General features: G+C 36.7%; 1 protein-coding gene across 6 annotated transcripts in view; it reads right to left on the bottom strand.

The window, feature by feature from the left end:
• Positions 1 to 18,945, bottom strand: part of GPHN (gephyrin) — a 306,325-nt gene that overhangs the window by 40,158 nt on the left and 247,222 nt on the right. For all 6 annotated transcript variants that reach the window (XR_014228691.1, XM_082316630.1, XM_082316631.1 and 3 more), the window contains 4 exons: positions 15,001 to 15,043; positions 11,483 to 11,620; positions 4,899 to 4,991; positions 1,502 to 1,557 (listed from right to left, as the gene is read on the bottom strand). Coding sequence is in view for 5 of the 6 variants with exons in the window: in XM_082316630.1 (XP_082172756.1) it covers positions 1,502 to 1,557; positions 4,899 to 4,991; positions 11,483 to 11,620; positions 15,001 to 15,043 (330 nt within the window). In the remaining variant the exon portion in view is untranslated. The remainder of the gene's footprint in view (positions 1 to 1,501; positions 1,558 to 4,898; positions 4,992 to 11,482; positions 11,621 to 15,000; positions 15,044 to 18,945) is intronic.

Below are 18,945 nucleotides of genomic sequence, written 5' to 3'. Positions count from 1 at the left end.
CTGTGATATCTTTTAACTAGCAAAATGATAATATTGATGACAGGTGAATAATGACAGGAGTAATAATTCAGCAGGTTGCTCTGGTTCTTGCTATTTTATAGTGACCACAAAAAGCGTTGCAGAAATAGTTGTCAGTCTTTGGGATTCTGGACTAATAACTGAAAATGCAGACAAAAGGGCTAAAAAACCAAGGCAGGTGAAATTCATTAGTTTACTTTTTTTCAGTATTTAAAGTAATTTTATATAGTTTGTATAACAGATTCGTTAATCTAAGATCACATGGATATCAGTATTGAGAAGATATCTATTATACCAAAGTATAATTCATGATGATGGATGGGAACTACAGCAAAACTTATTTTCATAGTTCTCTGTATCTATCATGATTAGCCAAATTAAATGTCGATGATACATTTAGAGGTTGTTCAAGTCCATTTTTGAAGAAATGGAAAAATCCTGCAACAGGTAATACTTCTGAAACCTGAAACAACTTTTGAAATGCATCTGTTTTATTCCAGACTTTTTTGTTTAGCAGTCAAAATGGCCCCACTGTAAAATCCTCAGTAAAACCGATCAATCCTTTGTTTTGCCTGTTACTTATTCCATTTCTGCATCATTTCACATACAATACACAGAATTATAAACTGGGACTTGAAATAGCTGGAGAAACATTTTGGATTAACCCATGCGCTCCTGAAAAGAAGGCAGCATGTATAATTAAATTGACAGAATAAAAAAAGTGGTTGAAGGCAACTGATTCTTTTTCCTATCACCCGAGTATTAGTACAGGAATTTTACCAAATGTACTCTTGAGTTTGAGAGCAAATCCCAAATAGTGTCCATTCATGAATATTTATACAGCACACAGCAGGTCATGAATGGGTGCTGCCCCAACTTGCTCTTAAACTCAATCCACGTAGCCGCTAAGGTGCGCAAACACTCTTTTTATTTAACAAACAGAAAAGGAGCAATACCGCAAACTATGCTGCTGCCAGGCTTCCTCCAGATTGTTCTGATCATTACCTACCTTTAAAGGCTTCATACCAAATTCTTACACTTTGTTTTGCAGGTATCAGTATGAAATATGCAAGCAGCTCGTGGAAACAGTTATTGGGCTGACATCCCTTTTAAAATCTGTCAGCAGGAAGCAGTTAAATCTTGCGTTTCTCTGTTTATAAATTGTAATGCCACTAGAAACCTTATGTCCTCTACCATTGTACTAGGGCAGAACATTACTGTACGCACTCCTATCGGACACGTCAGCACAACGCTCTGAAGTATTTTAGGATATCCTTGTTAGTGCCTTACATAACCGTACGACCTCACTTTCTGAAATCATGTCCCAAGGCACATAGCAGGAGGCTAGGTACAGCTGTGTCCTACTTCATGCCACCTCCAAGAATACTGAGTTTTGGAGCACTAGCAAGGCTTGTAAAAATACAAAGCAATACCTTACAAAAGAAAAATACATTAAAAAAAAGAGAAAAGAAATTGTGCTCACCTGCTCACCAGCCTGGGATTCCCCTATGATGAATCGATCTCCCGGGCCATCAGCAGCTGTTAAGATGGACAATACAAATGGTAAAGGCAGAACCAAAACAAACGACGGCATTAGAAATTACGAACAGGAGAACCAAAGAATGATCTAAGATTCAGTCCTTCAGTGTCAGCATGACAAAGGTTATAGAACTTTTGCAAACATTTTACATTTTAGGTCCTTTTAGATTGTGTTTATTATTTTGAAAATTACAGGTTCTATAGTACTTTTAACTGAAAATTTCTGGGCAATATGGGATCAAGTAAAAGGAGATTAGGAGGAATGACATTAACAACAAAGATTTAAGAGTGTTCATGAGATTATTTTTATAAAAATGTCCACCATAAGCAAATCTTCTTCCATGTGAAACTAACATAGTGGAATCACATATTCTGTATGTGTATTATGCATCGTTTTTCTAGACAACAATGGAATATTGACATTTCTAGATTCTGTCTCTGCCTTTGGAGGAAAACGCGGACAAGTGCAGTGGTTACAGACTGTGTAGATCACCACACAGGTTTGGCATTTTCTGAAGAGCACTAGATAACGCAACTTGGACTGCCACATTAGAAGGCTGGGTTGTGTTCCTTTTTGTAATTTCAGAAGGTAGCACTGAACTAGTTACCTTATACTTTTCACTGAAGCCATTCTGAAAATTAAGTCAGAGATCATTGATTTAACAAACAAAGTCTCCAAGACTTCTAATTTAGCCAAATCTGTATTTTTACAGGGACAACAAAGGTGCCTTTACTAACAAAGTTTAAGCTTCTGCCTGCCTCACCTCAAGTTGCACTAGCGGTATTATGGGCTCTACCATGGTGTAAAGCGTGTAGGGAGCACAAGCAACTCTGCCTGTCCAAGCACAGCAGTGATGCTCTCAAGAGTGTTCTGACAAACTGGGTTCATATGGTCACATTTAAATATGTCTTTTTATTAATTTTAAATCTGTCACTGTCAAAAGTTGATTTCCCAGAAATGAAGTCTAATCAGTGACAACCTTTATCTTAATACCTTCTGTTTTATTTCAAAAGCCCTGAATGTACAGCTAGATAACCTTATCGTATTGAGAAGAATTGCTTTCAGGAAGGATGCCCATTCAGTCTATATAATGATTTATCACATTTGTACTCATACATCAGCTGCAACTCTGCAGATGATGATCTATGGTACTTAGTCATGTTTGAAGACTAATGATTAACTTAACTTTAAAAGCCTATCAACAGCCTAATCCGTGAGCTTTAGAACAAACTCTAAAATAAGAAAGTGGAAAAGGACTCTTCAACTACTTGTCTTGGAATGATGCATATAATACTACTGAATACAGTTGTCAGCCCTTCACTGAGATGATCCAGCAACAGAAGAGGAAAAAATTCCCTAATAGCTAAATTATTTTAAAGCTGATAAAATGCTACTGAACTAGATTTTATTCCCCCATTAATAATGATATGGAGACAAAGTTTATAGGTGATATACAACTGATATAGCTTGAAAAAAGTGGACAAGGTTTTGGGCAGACAGGTTTATGTGACTGAAAGGTAATACTTTTTTTTTTTTTGTAAAAAAAATATGTTAATGTAGTTAATATTATTTCTGCCTACAAGCTCTGTTTCTCATATCCTGAGAAAACAGGTCTACAAGAACAGTAAGAACAGAATAGAACAGAATAGAATAGTTCAGTTGGAAGGGACCTACAATGATCATCTAGTCCAACTGCCTGACCACTCCAGGGCTGACCAAAAGTTAAAGCAAATTATTAAGGGCATTGTCCAAATGCGTCTTAAACACTGACAGGCTTAGGGCATCGACCACCTCTCTAGGAAGCCTGTTCCAGTATTTGACCACCCTCTTGGTAAAGAAATGCTGCCTAATGTCCAGTCTAAACCTCCCTGGCGCAGCTTTGAGCCATTCCCACGCGTCCTGTCACTGGGTACCAGGGAGAAGAGATCAGCACCTCCCTCTCCACTTCCCCTCCTCGGGAAGGGAGCAATGAAGTCGCCCCTCAGCCTCCTTTTCTCCAAGCTAGACAAACCCAAAGTCCTTAGCTACTCCTTACAGGACATTCCCTCCAGCCCTTTCACCAGCTTGTTGCCCTCCTCTGGACTCATTCAAGTACCTTACTGTTACTCTATTTGAATCCACCACCGAAATTAGGGTCTTGTGTGTCAGTTCTGACAGAAGTTGTTGAAGACGGTATTCAGAATGATTCTGCTCATTCTGCATGTTTACCGAGATTGTACTTGTGCTTTCCCTTACCTTGTAGCAATCAGGTTGCAAGACAGCATTTGCTTGATCCCAAGGCCCTTGTCAGTCAGCATTCTACTCAGAGCTGCCCCTCTTAGCTTTTCTCAGTGTTATATTACCTGTATTTCTCTGGCTACATCTGCACTCCCTTGCCACTATTACTGGTCATTTTGGTCTGCCTGTCTCCCACACACATAGATGACAGACAGCTGCAGTCAAACTCATCTTGTAGACCTGGAATTTTATTTTTATATCAAATCCATAGGGAAGCTATTGGACTACATCCATTGCCTGGGTTTGCAGACAGTCTATTTCATGGACAGTTGCTTTCCATTAACATGGTGTTACGATGATTCAACCCCTATCACCATGAAATCACTACTAGTAAAATGTTCTATCATACATATTTTAATTTTCCTCCATAGTAATCTGAGGTGAATACCGTTAGTCTTACTTTACAAAGGGAAAAACTGATGCACAGAGAAGCAACTTGCTCAAAATCATGCAGCACGTAGTGGCAAAGCAGAGGATGGATTCAGGTCTCCTGGGAAACCACTCACAGCTTGCTCCTTAAACTCACACTACTCATTTTATTTATATACAGCAACCGCAATATTTTCAAAGTAAAAATGACTTTTTCTTTTGATATGCCTCCATAAGAGTACATTCTGATATGTATTTTTGAAAATTCTCTAATGCAATCATAAAGTAATTCACAAATAGGAAGTTGGATCTGTGACAGTTCAACAAAGCAAGATATGCAAGAAATTCCTGATTAAATCAACAACAGAGGAACAGAAGAAGAACCTGTCATTCAGAAACAGACGTTCTATTACTCTCCTGAATTCTTTATGTTTCCAAGAAACTCACCAGCAACACAGGTGCACGTCTATGAGCACACATGGATGTACATTTACTCGTGTATCCACTTAAAAGATCTGAATTCAACTTTATGGTCTTGCTTCAAGACAGCTGCATTCTACGTAACTGTGACTTCAGCAATGATCTGAATCAAATCTCAACCAAAATAACCATTGCTGGATCCAAAATAGGCGAACTAACATGTTATAAAGTGGTTTTACAGACACTACTGCATGTCTACAAAGTGACTGTTTACCTCTGACAGCGTAGCCATCTTTTACTGATGCTGGAAATGGTGGTAGATTATCTTTTGCATATACATCTTGGGCAAGGACTCGGCCCATTCCATCTAGAAAAGAGAAAAGAGAAAAGACCATGCTCCATGTCATTACAGCTAGTGAAAGGGAAAACAACAGTGAACAGTAGTGTGCTCTGATGGATGAAATGCATCTGTGTGTGACATGAATAGATCTCACAGGTTTTTGATTTCTGCCTCTACATAAATGAAAAAGAAAAAGGAGTCTGAAAGTACTGATGAAAGATTTGTTCAGTAAGTCTGTGTTCCTGGTTATGGTGAAATTGTTGACAGTAGATCTGAATGCCAAGTATCCAAACCCAGAGGTAATAGCCCTGATACAGGATCAGACAGAAAAAAATAAGTATTTGTTTCTTCAGGACAAGTTTTTTTCCTGAAACCTCTTAAAAATACATACTTTCCTGTATTCCAGTTTTTTAAAGGAAGTTGTTCTTTTTTTAAAGCTTTTAAAATAACATTTCAAAAGTGAATCCTGTGTGCAAAAGGTGAGAGATGACGGATTGAGCCCAGAGGACTCAACATGAACAGTAACGATGGACAAGTTTCCATAAATTGACAAAGAAGTTTTGCAATAGATTAGCGTTGCCTAATTGCCGAGAGCATTTCTGCTTAATGGAGGGTGAGTGCACATAAGTGTCAGGATTATTTATGCAAATTTACGCTGCTGTAGTTCTAAATATTTTAATAGCTGTTTCAAACATACTCTTTCCCTTCACTTAGCAACTATGACTGATGAGTTGTAATTTGGCTCTGCCTCCCTGCAGAGACCGATATGAATTACTTCACCCTCAGTCAAGTGTGCACTACTTGTTTGCTTTTATGGTGCCAGCAAGAGCTTTTCTTTAGTATGATGTGGAACAGAGTGGAAAATATGTATCTTATCCCTTCATACAATGGGAGAGTGAGAAAGAAGATTTATTACATGTGTGATTCGATGGACTGGGAAGGGGCACATGGGTCAGAACTACTGAGATCGGCTTGATTCCACTATGTCTAAGTAGAAGAAGGGAAACTCATCTCATAATGGAGGTCACCACTCTTAGGAGTGCATTGTGGCACAGGAAGGCGATATCCAGCGGAAAGTACGAAGGAATGACAGGACGCATGAATACTTCTGCCAGGAGAACTTGCGTTGATATGTACTTTATAGATCATGATCATTCAGACGTGCCAAAAAAGAGAGACATACATAAAGTGTGTTTCTTGTTTTACAGATAAGGAAATCAATGTGGTTCTGGATTTGCTGGGAAGGCAGAAGACCTAACATTGCACACTAAATGGATCGGTTTTGTTAAAAAGTTCACCGACTTGATTTGAAAATGTTCAGCTCCAGTGAAGTGGTATTATTGTGGAGATTACATTTTACTTATTAACACAAAGTGATTTAGTTAGTAATTAATTATAATGACTATAACATCATTGCGCTCACATCCATACGTATCAACTTTCAGCCTGAGGTGAATATTCATGTTGCATTTTTGAAACGGGTATTGCCATGAAAATGCTGATAAAACTTGTTAAAGCAACTAGAAAAGCACCTTTGTGATGGCCATTAATATGTCTGTGCATCACTGCATATCACTGTCTGTGATACACAATATAGAAGTTATTAGAAAACGCATGAAAGCTTGTACATTTGTGCTGAAAAAAAGAATGCAGACACAGACATTTAAATTATAGCATAGAAAAGGCAGCTATCAAAGGCCCAGTAGAAACACCTTCTGTTCACAGATGCACAAAATCTCATACAAAAGCGATGCTTCTAATTTTAGCAGGCATGTTGTGTCTTCATTTTACTTCTTGTCTGCATGCAAAATCACACCAATGAGAGCAAAGTTGAACAGTATGTTCCTGGCATTCTGCCATGCAATATTTGAAGGGAATAAATGGCCAGCCAGTAGCAGGAATGAATTTCATTAAGGGGAGAAAAATGTAAGAATTATTTGCTGAACCCTTAGGCATTTAAAATGAAGCAAGTCAGCAACTAAAGGACAATGTGAAGTACCTCTGTACTCTCCTTTATTTGGGCAATTATTTTAGAAATCCATTGTTTGACCTTATTTTCATTAATTGTAATTCAAAAAAGATGTTCTGAAATATTTTAATGTCATCAAACTGCCCCTTGTGATGCCCATAGCTTTCTGAGTCTAACACAAAATGGAGAATAACATTAAACTCACTTCTCAAATTTGTATATTTTCTAAAGCTTTGCTGGTGAAACTGGTACAGTTCTGTGAAGAATTTTGATTTCTCATTGGTACTGGGATAAAGCAGTGAGACAGGTATTGTACTAGAGGTGATGCATTTGCTCCCATCTTGTAAATATTGCCCTGGTAGCACTTCAGTGTGATATGAAAAGGCAGTGCTATCAAAATAATCAGCTAGTTCAAAATGAATAAGCAATGGAAAAAAAAGTCCAGGCTCTACAGAAGTTACAGGGCTCTTGGACCTAGATCAGAAAAACTGTTCTGTTCTGAGGCTTAAGCCCCTGGAGTGTGGAATGCCTCTGCTTTGTACTTTTAGTATGAATTAAACTTCTGCCTCTTCTTAGTTTCAGAAAAATAATCATTATCATGCTGTCTAAAAACTTTACCTTATATACCCACGTATTCAGGTAACTGCATTTAGCTGGAATAAAAGGCTAATTGCGGGCTTCACACCAGATATTGATGATGGCAGGTGGGAAACATGCTTCAGATGCCTTTGATTCATGGCACTTCTATAAAATGTTTTAGGACTGTCCATTTCTTTTTTTTTAATATGGAAGAGGCTAAATGATCTACACAGGCACTGAGCAATACACTTACCAATGTGAAAGTCATGTTTCAAAAGATAACTTTACTCATCCTCCCCCTTATGTTAGGAGAGAATAGATTTGAGAGACTACAGCATGCCTTGACTTAATCAAGAATAAAGTCAGGACTGCACTGGCTACTTGTACAGAGTAACATTCAGCAGCTTTATTTGAGGATGAATACTATGTATTATGTTTAGTAATGTAAATAAATCAGGTTAAAATTAATTAGGTAATTTGTTAATGAAATAAATTGCAATCTTAGAACTTTAAACATTTGACTTTCCTTGCAGAGGAATTGTGCTCCTGAAAGATAATTTTCAGGAGCTCAGTGTTAATTCAAGACACAAAACCACAAAGAAAACAAACACAGCACAATCGCGCCTCTCTGAGTACAGTTAGTTAGGATTCAGACCTCCAGGACTACATTTTTATTATCTCCTGAAATTACAGGTATATTAACTGAAAAATAAATGAATACATAACTAAATAAAAAACTGGTTCTTAATTCATTGTATTCTTCAAAATCAATATTTTTTAGCCAACTAACATATATGTGTGCGCCCACACATACATATACATATATAAGCCTACACAAAAAAATCCTATATATTTGTCTATATAACACTACAGTGATCACTTGAGAACTTCTGAAAATGAGATTCCATCTTAAGATTTGTACCTGTATATTAAGAGGATTGAACTTCCAGTATCACAGACACAGATGTGTCTTTTAGGATGTCTCCTAAAGGCTCAATCCTGAAATTTCATACTATGTATTAGGAAATCTTACAGTGCAAAAATAAGTGCATACTTGTTGAAAAATAAATTGTGAGATACAATTTTGCACTACAATGCAAAAATATAAAGGAATATGTCTTTGTTAATATTTTCACTGTTCGTACAATTACGTGAGTATTAAACCAAGAATATATCTCTACAGCTGATGAGCTTACCATGTATTTAACTTTTTTATTTTGGGTGGGAGGGAAGAAGGTCACAACTGAAGTGTCTCAGCAGACTCAGAACATTATTTTTTAAGGAATAACAGTGCCAGGAATAATAATCAATATGTTCCAGACTTAGAATCAGCCTGAATTTGATGTCAGTAATCAAGTAACACAAAGAGCAAAATGAAATGTCAACTAAGATATTATAAAGTATACTAGAAAACCTTCTCTTACATTGACAGCGTACTCCCATATAGTGGAATAAGAACAGAAACAATCAAATTGCCTTTTTGACAAATTAGAGTATGTACAATTCTATAGAGAATATAAGCATCTAGCTAAGACCAATTACCTCTATTCTGTCTCTGTAAGGACATTTTGAAGAGCGTATAGTCTGAATAGAATCACTGTTATTGGTATGGTAACATTATCAGTATTAACACAAAACTGTTGCTTAGCACGTATTTTGAATGCTTTTTAATATTAAAATAAATTACATGGTGAAAGCTTATCCAAAGCATGTTGCAGCAGGAAATTATATATACTGTGATTTTGTCTGATTTCACCATAGTTCTAATGAAGAAGTTTACAAATCAGATATATGAAAAGGCTGCTACCTACTGTTGATATAAATATGTTTGCACAAAGACTGTTGTATACATATAAATAGATGACGATGTTATTGTTATACATATCAACAGACACGTAGCACATCAGGATTATGCTTATTCTCTGTCTACCTAGAAGAATATTTTTAGCCACATTTTATTAACCTCTAGGGAAAATACAGCTTCTGTCCAGAAACACAACAGCAGGAACACAAAAATATTGTGAAACCGTATGTAAGTTTTCACCCAGAAGTGTAAAAGACAGAGATGGAGAGAAATGAACATAAAGATAAAAGGACAAGAGAATAAGACATGTTTATAGAATCAAGGCCAAAACAAGGAAAAATAACAGCTTATCAATACTTGTGTTTCCCTATAATCAATATAACCCAAATTCAAGAACTTATTTCTTAGCTTTGCACTAGAGGTTTAAAAAAAATCAAAACTATTTTTATGCAAAAAAGAATAATAATGTTACAGTACCTTAACAGTGCCTTATATATTGCAAAATAAACACGTGCTGTGCTTATTCTTCAGGGAGGTACATGCCAGACTTTTATCCTTTATTTCAGGAGTTAAGTGTTGTATACATTGGACTACATGTACCTAACACTGTGGCTTATCATATTGTCCACAAAGGGCTGTCTTAGCAAAAACATTTAACTGACAGCTATCCAAAAAGATCCAATAGCTATGCTCAGGCATTTATGCCTTAGTGCTGCCTTCTAATCTGCATACCATTATGAAAGTGCAGGGTGTAATATGCATATTCCTTGCTGGTCCAGTCTTGGTGCTGTTCTGAATGCAGGATATGCAGCATCTTCTCAGAGATCTGCTTCCTGCTACCAAGGCAGAGGGGAATGCTGATCTCCACTTGCGTGGCTAAACCCACAGGTGTGATTCTACATACAGGCTGCTAAACCAGTACGTCAATATGAAGACACCTGAAAGGTTTGTAGCAGCACAAAGATTTGGTGAAGAGCATGAAAACTTTGAACTTTAAAGCCAGAAGACGGAATATCCCATTCAGAAACCATTTGTACCTCTCTGCTATCTGGAATCCACCATTGCCCTAAACATTTTGCCTCTTCAGGCTCATGGTTCCACTATCTCTTTGCTCACCACCTTACCTTTGGAAAATCCAGAGGAATCCCTGGAGGAGGTTTCCTCTTCCCAGCCTACTTTAGGATTACTTGTCAGCATGCTTCCTGTCATGGTTTTGTTCTGTGCCAAGAACACTTGCCCAGATAATGCCCAGGCTTGGTGTAAGGGATAGCAGAAGCAAGGGAGACACCTAATAGGCATTATGAACTCACTGTTTCAGGAGGGAGGATAGTTTAGCTGAATAAATACAAGAGGTGCCCTGGTAATTCCTTTTAAGGCCAGAAAATGGCTTCACCTATCCCCATTTATTTATGAGTATAGACACAGTGACAAGGTCTGACTTTTTGCCTGCTGTTTGGTGCCTTTTAAGACAACCTCACTATATAAATCAATATCAGTTACCCTTGATTATGAAGTTTCAGTAAATCAAACATGAAATGCAAGTAAGTATCAGAAAAGGATCAAATGTAGTGGTAGAATACAAAGGGAATTATGTTGCATTTACGAGAAGAGGAGGCAAATTATGGAATGACTAGTAGGCCAAGTAGGATCTGGAAAAACAGACTGAGATGAACTGGTAAAGATATAGACATGGAAAAAGGTGACCTGGAATCAATAATCACTTTGATTTGATCATTAATCTCAGACTGGAAAGGGGGTTTAGTGAGAATCTCCCACAGTAAGAGAACAGAGTGAACGATCACAGTACAACTTGGAGCTACTTGGCATCTACAAAAGTCCAGTGTTAAATCAACCACTGAGGCAAATTGTGGTTTCTATGTTTTAGCTTTGTAGCATGTAACACAGACCAGAAGAAAACTCATTTATACATTGAATTACAGTTCCATTACAGATTCCTTCAGGGAGCAGCACTGAGCTCAATCAACATTCTCCTGACTTTGAAAGGAGACTTCTGCTCCTATCACTGGCATTTCCTAAAGCAGTTTCTCCTGGAGAAGGTACTGTCTCAGACACATCACAACATTAATAAAAGAGCAAGTGCTTAAGAAGGTTGTAAAATACAGAAACAACCACCCTAATCCTCACAAAGAATCCAACTTAAAATACCTCTGTAATTGATGATTTCTGTTCCAAGCACTGGGGTCATCTCCAGAACTGTGATGAAGGCCTTGTCCATAGACGTCAATGGGAATGGAGACATGCGGTGTCTTCTTGCTACCTTGGTAATGTCAACAGCACTGTGACCTGCAACAAGAGAGCACCAAGTTTATGTATGCTACAATGTGTAGAGGTACACAGTGATGTTCATTTAAACCACTTTACTGAAGTTAATCTGGCACTTTGAGCTAAATTAAATTAGATAGTTATCACTATTGAGCATTTATGTCAGACACTGGGAAGGCACTGTATTCAACTAGAATCAAAAGAGAGATATAAAACAAAATGCAATTTACAGTTGAAAAAATTCACAAAAGTATATATCCTTACTTGTCATGAAAAACATACCAGAAGTCTTGATGAGCATAAAAGGATCAGTTAATCAGAAACAGAAACCCTTCAGGATCATGCAGTATTTTACACTGAGGATGATAATCTGAGGCTAACTCAGTTCTATGAACTATGAACTCAGCACGATTCACTCCTCATTCTCTTCTCCACAAACACATCTCAATATGCTATGTGCAGTGCACAGATAAAACACAAAAATGGACACTGTCTCAGTGAATTTGCAATCCAAGAGTGAGACGGGAGTCAAAAGGTTTGAAAGGAGGATAGAGGGAGGCACAACGAATCACTGGACAGTCAGGACAGCAGACACTGTTTCCAGCTAGTGGGCAGCCTACCCATTGTGAAGATTTTGTACTCACCATAGCAAAGTGACATTTAAATGTATAATTTGAGTGAAAGTAGTAGGACAGATTAATGGAACCTTACTTTGCCCAAGTATGAGGGACAGGTTAGGAGAAAATACGACAAAAGTTGTTTGAAAATGAAGCCAGCAGCATGTTTGATTCTTGATACTTACTGGGAGAGTAAACAAGGGGACAACAAGCTTTGAAGGATTTTGAAAGTGAAGATAAGCAACTGAAGAGAGGGAACTATTGCAGGAATACATAAGCAAGAGTAACAGATACAACCCAAAAGATTAAGAAAATGACATTTGTAGAACCATCTTGAATGGATTTGCCTAGAACAATAAAGTATTTATGAGAGCCAAAGTGAATGATATTCTATATGTAATATGCAATGAAATTCCTAAAGCAACATAAATTATAATACGATAGCATTAACAAATAATAGAAACTGATTTTTAATGACATGATTTTGCTTTGCAGTAGCTACCTAAATATCCCATTTGCTGCTGCACATGCCTTCACATTCTGGAAAAAAATAGATTATTCCTTTAAGTGTAGTCTTCTAATAAAAAATAACTACAAAAATAGTAAAGCAATCATGCAATCTAAGTTTTTCCTTCAGAAGAGAAGGTCACTTAATCAATCTGTATATACAAAACTTCTTTCAGCACTGACACATGCTTGTCTCTCTATGTGGGAGATTGTTCATTATTTTATTTTTCGCCGTTAACACAGTAACTACCTTTAAGAGACAGAAGTACAGACAAAAAAACTGCCCAACTAATTCCAGTCCCAAGAAAGATTCTGGAATAAATTATCTGAACAATCTGCTTGTATGTATTTAGAAGATAACATGATGATAAAAGCAGGCACTGCGAATTTGTCAAGCACAAATAGTTTCTAACCGACTTAATTCCTTTCCTTAACATAGCAGTTGGCATACTGAGGAAGAAAGAAACGGCTGATGAGATATATTTTCACTATATTAAGACTTTTCACACTCTTAAACATGACTTTCTCATAAGCAAACTAGAGAGAAATGATTCAAATTGAACTATTGTAAGATAAAAGCGTAACTAGTGGAAGAACTGCATTCCTGGATTTAACAACAGGGATGTCCCTAGCAAGCTTACATTCTCCATTATTATGACTGTATTTTATTAGCAACCTCATAAAAATGAGGAAAAGGAAAGGAAAGCATTTGTGAGAGACAGTCAAACTTGCCCTACCTTTCCCTGCACAGAGAAAGCCCTCCTTAGCAGGACCATAATTCCTGCAGGTCCAGCAATTTCCACACAATGTATGTTAAAAACTTTTTCCTAACTGCATAAACTAAGAAACTATTTTCTTAAATGGAAAAGTTGGAAAAAATGAAGGAAGATGCTAGGAAAAAATATGTCACAGCAGTGAAAACTGGGGGAATTGTGTGGCAGCAAACCACCTTTATGCTACAGCCATTAGGTGCTTTACTGTTTATGTTTACTGCTACCTAAAACGCACTGTTAGCTACTTCACAAACTAACATTTCACCTCTTTAACCCTTAAAACGTGAATGAATTCAGAGGCTTTGAATGGTGCCCAGAGTACTAACTTCAGATTCAGAACTCTGTGTCTAATATAGGTAATTTGCTTAAGTCAAAGGTTCTGCTAAAATCTACTAAGAAATGCGTTCTTCAGTTTTTTTGAAAATAGATAAAATCCCCTAATCTCTGACAACTTTGTTCCAACACCAAAAGTAACACCCATTATTTTTGCAAGAGAAGCCATGAAAATACATATTCAAAAATAGAGCCCCTTCAGGTTTAACACTAGCATGAATAACCTTAATGAAGAAAGGAAGACAGATTCACGTGTAACTACTAACCCTTCTCTCTCCCTATTTCTTCCTACGAACAAATCCTAACTCTTCTTTTAGAGGTATCACACATTTAAACAGACTCGGAGACAAACAAATAATGATTTTTTAAATTCTAAAATTATTAAGTGGTACTTTTTAATTACAAGCAAATGACATTAAACAACTCCTCAGACGTCCCCAAGTTATCTTTCACTAATGTCAAATGTCAGATAGCTCTAAAAATAACTACTTACATTAAGCAGCATTTTGTATGACAAAATAATCCTCTAGCTTTGAAGCAGCTAAGTCAATTGGTTGCATAAGGTAGAAAATTCCTGACAGCCTTCTCTCTTATCACCGAAACAACCTCCTGTTCCTGTTTTTACATATATACACATATGGGGATCAAGTTTGTAGACTAGGAAAGACTCCCATAAAACAAAGGAAAGGAATTGTGCAAATTAAAGAATGGGTCGTTTGGATCGAATCTGAATTCCTAGCCTTTGCATTTTTTTCGTTTGGTTTTATGTAACCCAACATTCAATTTCATGTTCAGGTATGAAAATAAAAATTATGTATCTTCAACTTGAGAATTTCCATTTTCATTATCTTTGAGTGCTGATTCTTTTCACCCATATAACGTGCACACACACGGACTTTTACAACAATACATCACCACAAACACCACAGACCTCCATGTCATTAGAAGAACAACTTGGAAGAAAAAAAAGGCAACTATCCATTAATACATGAACACTACGAGCTATTTACAATTTTAATTTCCCTTTGGACTGAATTTCATTGTCTTAAGTTATTAAATTTCTTCTGCAAACTCACTTATGTCCCAACCATATCCTTCTCATCTGACTATCATTTGCTGTCTTCTGAGCAGTCTTAGTTTCTCAAGAGACTTATGAAGTTTCAGTACTTACTTGCTCTGAGGATGTTCTCCTTGCTGCTGCACCTAGACTGGACCTGCAGAGAGAGCACAGAGTCGATGAGCTACAGAAGTTAACAAGAATGCAAAATACAGAGATATATTGGGCAAGCTCCTGGGATCTAAGACAGAGGCTATACATATTTTCAGCAACATTCTTACATACTCTACATGAGATAAGTATATTTAAGCAGAAGGGTAGTAGCTGATGGTCAGAATCTGATACAAGCAATTTGATTCCACCCCTGCCTCCCAAGAAACAAAATGGCCAAAGGACAGTAGTAGAGTAAAATCAAAGAACACAGTGGTTAAAATTATGTGTTAAGCTCCAGTTTTAAACAGAAAATCCACATTTTCTTATACAATTGTAATTACAGTAACTCTGAATCTAGGTCCTGTTTTATGATTAGACAAAATACTAACATAACTATATTATCATGACCTGTTTTAAAATTGTTATTGATATTTTCAGGTATTATAGAAAGAGTTTAAAATACTCAATTTAGATTATGGTGATTCTGAAGATATTTAATAAGAACTTCTTCGCAATTGTATAAGCAACTCAGAATTGCATAAACAGCTCCCGGCTGGAGCCAGATAAATTTACTCAGTTGTTTCTGTTTGGTTAAAAGAAATGCTATGTTCAGTAGGAACTTTACAGTCCAATTCTACTTTAAAAAGTAACTGTGTGAGAATGACAACTGGTTTCTCAACAAATCCTCTTCCTAGATGCTTAGCTGCCACTGTGCTATTCCAGCTACATTAGTCTGACTCTAGGGAAACTGGAGGATTCACATTGGTCTAATATTCTAGTAACACTGGATATTTAGAGTTCCATCTGTTTACCATGCAGATTTAAAAAAGAATTGTTTTTTGAAGAGTATCAGTCCTGCAAACACAACACAGTTTAAACTTTATCTATACTGAAGCATCAGCTCTTGTTAATTCTTCTCAAGTTTGGAAAGATAGCACATTGTATAATAACACCAGAGTTACAAGTTTATAGATGAACCAATTTGAACAGCAGTCTATCTTCTGGCAGGTCAGCTGACTGAACTGGTGACACTTTAATAAAGCTTTTTGTGTGGACAAAACCCCAGCTAAAGTAAACTTCACAGGAAGACAAACCTCTGAGAGAGTATGAACGGAATCCTTCTCTTTTTTACTTTATTGACAAATGTATTGCTAAATTTCAGCGAGAGAGCTAATAAAGTAACACCGTGTACACGTGGTCAAAGAAGTGGAATAGCACAGGTGACGCTGAGGGTGTAATTTCCCTGCAGAACATTGGTCTCTGCTGAAAAAGCAAAGGAGTGAATCCAGATTATCTTTCAGACTACAGTTTCAATTTGCAGTTACAGAAAAATTGCAGTTTCAATTTGCAGTTACAGAAAAATTACAGAAAGTGAACATGTATGATCTAACAACTGATGAAGAACGGTACACACTCAACCCCCAAAAAGCTGTCTTCAGAAAGGAACAACCGTTTAAGGCTGAAACCAACTGTGCCCCAGCTTCTAAACCTCTTTCTTCTGTTCCACAGCAGCTTGCCCCAAATGCATATTCACATAAAAAAAACTGGATTCTACAGCGCAACACAGTCTACTTATTGTAATGGAATAACTTATGGAAAGTAATGTTGCAACTTAGAGTGGGTTATGGTGTCCTTCCCTGAAAAAACCTGTTGTTTAAAAAAAAAACAAACAGAAAAAAACCCAACCCCTCCCTCCTTCCCACCAAAAATACTATACAAGAAAACTGCAAACAAAATATTAATGATGCCAAAATTTGGCCCAGATTTGTTTTACCAGATTTCAAAGGCATGACATGAAGTCTCTTTGGAAGAAGTAAATATTTACCTATAATTTACCAAAGGACAATTCTGGACCAAAAAGATGGTATAATGGTAGGAAAGAAAGCACAAAAGAGAGAGAGGCACAGATTGAGAGAGAGAGAGAGAAGCAGGATGGACGTGGCAAGGCAGAAGATGGTGTGTGCAAAAGGAGACATGGGCCTATGTGTGTAAGACTACTGTTCAAAATGGAAGAGGCTCTCTTATTTCTCACTGAAAACCATATGAAAAGAGAAAACGAGGAATGGGCCTGCTGCAAAATAACCAAGCAATTCAGCAAACTGTGGAATGAAACTCAGTGAGATAACATAGTCCTAAAGAAAAAGGCAAAAAACCAAAAATACAAAACACAAACATTTGAAACAATCTACTAAAACAAACTAAGTAAAATATGTGATCCAAAGGACACAGATAAAAGCTACTAGAGAAGGAGGAAAAATGTTAGCAGACAAAGACAGTGCTAAAGAAGTAAAATGGAAGTCAAGAGAGAGTCTTCAACAAAGTGGAGGAACAGAAGGAGCCCAAACCCATAGCGCAAAGCAATGTTTGCGAATGGAAAACAGCTCCTTTGAGCAGTAATAGTTACTCTCGAGTTGTAGCCTCTATTCCTCCTCAGTTCATCTTTAAGCCCTTCCAACCTATAGTGGAGCTAGTGTATGGACAAAAACAAGAGATTTATAATGAACAGAGCAGCTGAGATTTGCAGATCAAATCTTCTAATATAAAAAACGTGCTGACAAAGTTTTGCTCTTACAGTGTCCAAATGACAATGGTAACAAAAGACAGCTGGCTTCACACGCAGCCTCTTACAGGTCATTTTTTTAATTCTGTGCACACAGAGGACTTTAAATTTACTTTTTGCTTTCTTACACCCAGCCTACAGTTTCCATGTTATCACTCACCTGATGGGCAACATATGCAGTATGAGAAATAATTTGCTTCCCACAAATTTTAAAAGCAGCTGTGGAAGAGGAATCCATGATAATAAAATAAAAGGCTTGATCAGCTAGACTTGATCGTTTCCCAACCTATGCTCACAGCTGCAGAATACAAACCATGTTTTAACATAACTGACATCAAAATGAGTTATTACATAATACTTCTGTTTGTTTAATATGAATTGCACATTGATATCCTAAACGTTATTTTTAAACAAAACTGCAGTAAAATATGATTTTGAATAAAACCCACCAGTTTTCTAACACATACAGTTTTAGCAGCAATGGAGCTTTGTATAAATGGGGTCATGTGCTTTAAGTGCTTTTTATCATATTCATTATCTGTATGTTTTACTACTTTGTTATTTGTGACATTTATGAAAATATCTGTATTCTTTTCACAGCTACCGCTAAGTAGAGAATCCATATTACATTGCATATAGTACCACGACTGACTGGGGCGAGTGATTAGTAGTATTATTTACTATAATTCTTCTCATTCACAGGTAGTTACAGAAATAACAGCCTATGGCTGTCTTTCTTTTCATAGGGAAAGTATAGATTTATTGTTTGTCCATTCTACAGCCTCTTGGCTCACAATGTACCTTGGCAGAAGATACAGTGGGCTACCAGCCAGTACCATTCCCCTGCGTAGTTCAGGCAGAATGTAACCAAACCCAAAGTGTTCAATTCACATTACTCTGGTTTTTAAGCAAACTGGATTATAGGTTCTTTAAGATATAATTTCATCATGCTATAATGCAGAGTAAGCTTTCTCCCATAGGCTGAAGTAGTAAATAGAATGTGAAATAAAGTACTCAAAAATAAATTAAGGGAATGGTAAAATAAAGAGTCCTGCTGACAATTTCTATCTATCAATCATGATTGGTCTGAAAAATGAAATAAATGACTGTACTAAATTGGATTTATTTAAATCTACATGATATGTTCTGCTGCAAATAAAAATCAGTCCACAAAAAATTTTTTACAAGAAAAATAGAAAAAGACACAAAGAAAAGTTCATGCTACAAGTGAAAAATTCACGTGAAAAATAAAGAAAAAAAGAAAATTGAAAAATCCTTTAACACTTTACCATGACTGTTAGGAATGGTTAGAGAAATTACTTACCTTTTTAAAGTCATAACAAGAT

This window comes from Platalea leucorodia (assembly GCF_965183815.1).
Source record: "Platalea leucorodia genome assembly, chromosome: 7".
In the NCBI taxonomy this organism is placed as follows: Eukaryota; Metazoa; Chordata; class Aves; order Pelecaniformes; family Threskiornithidae; genus Platalea; species Platalea leucorodia.
Note: the sequence above shows the minus strand (reverse complement) of the source record. Positions and strands in the feature narration are given on the sequence as shown.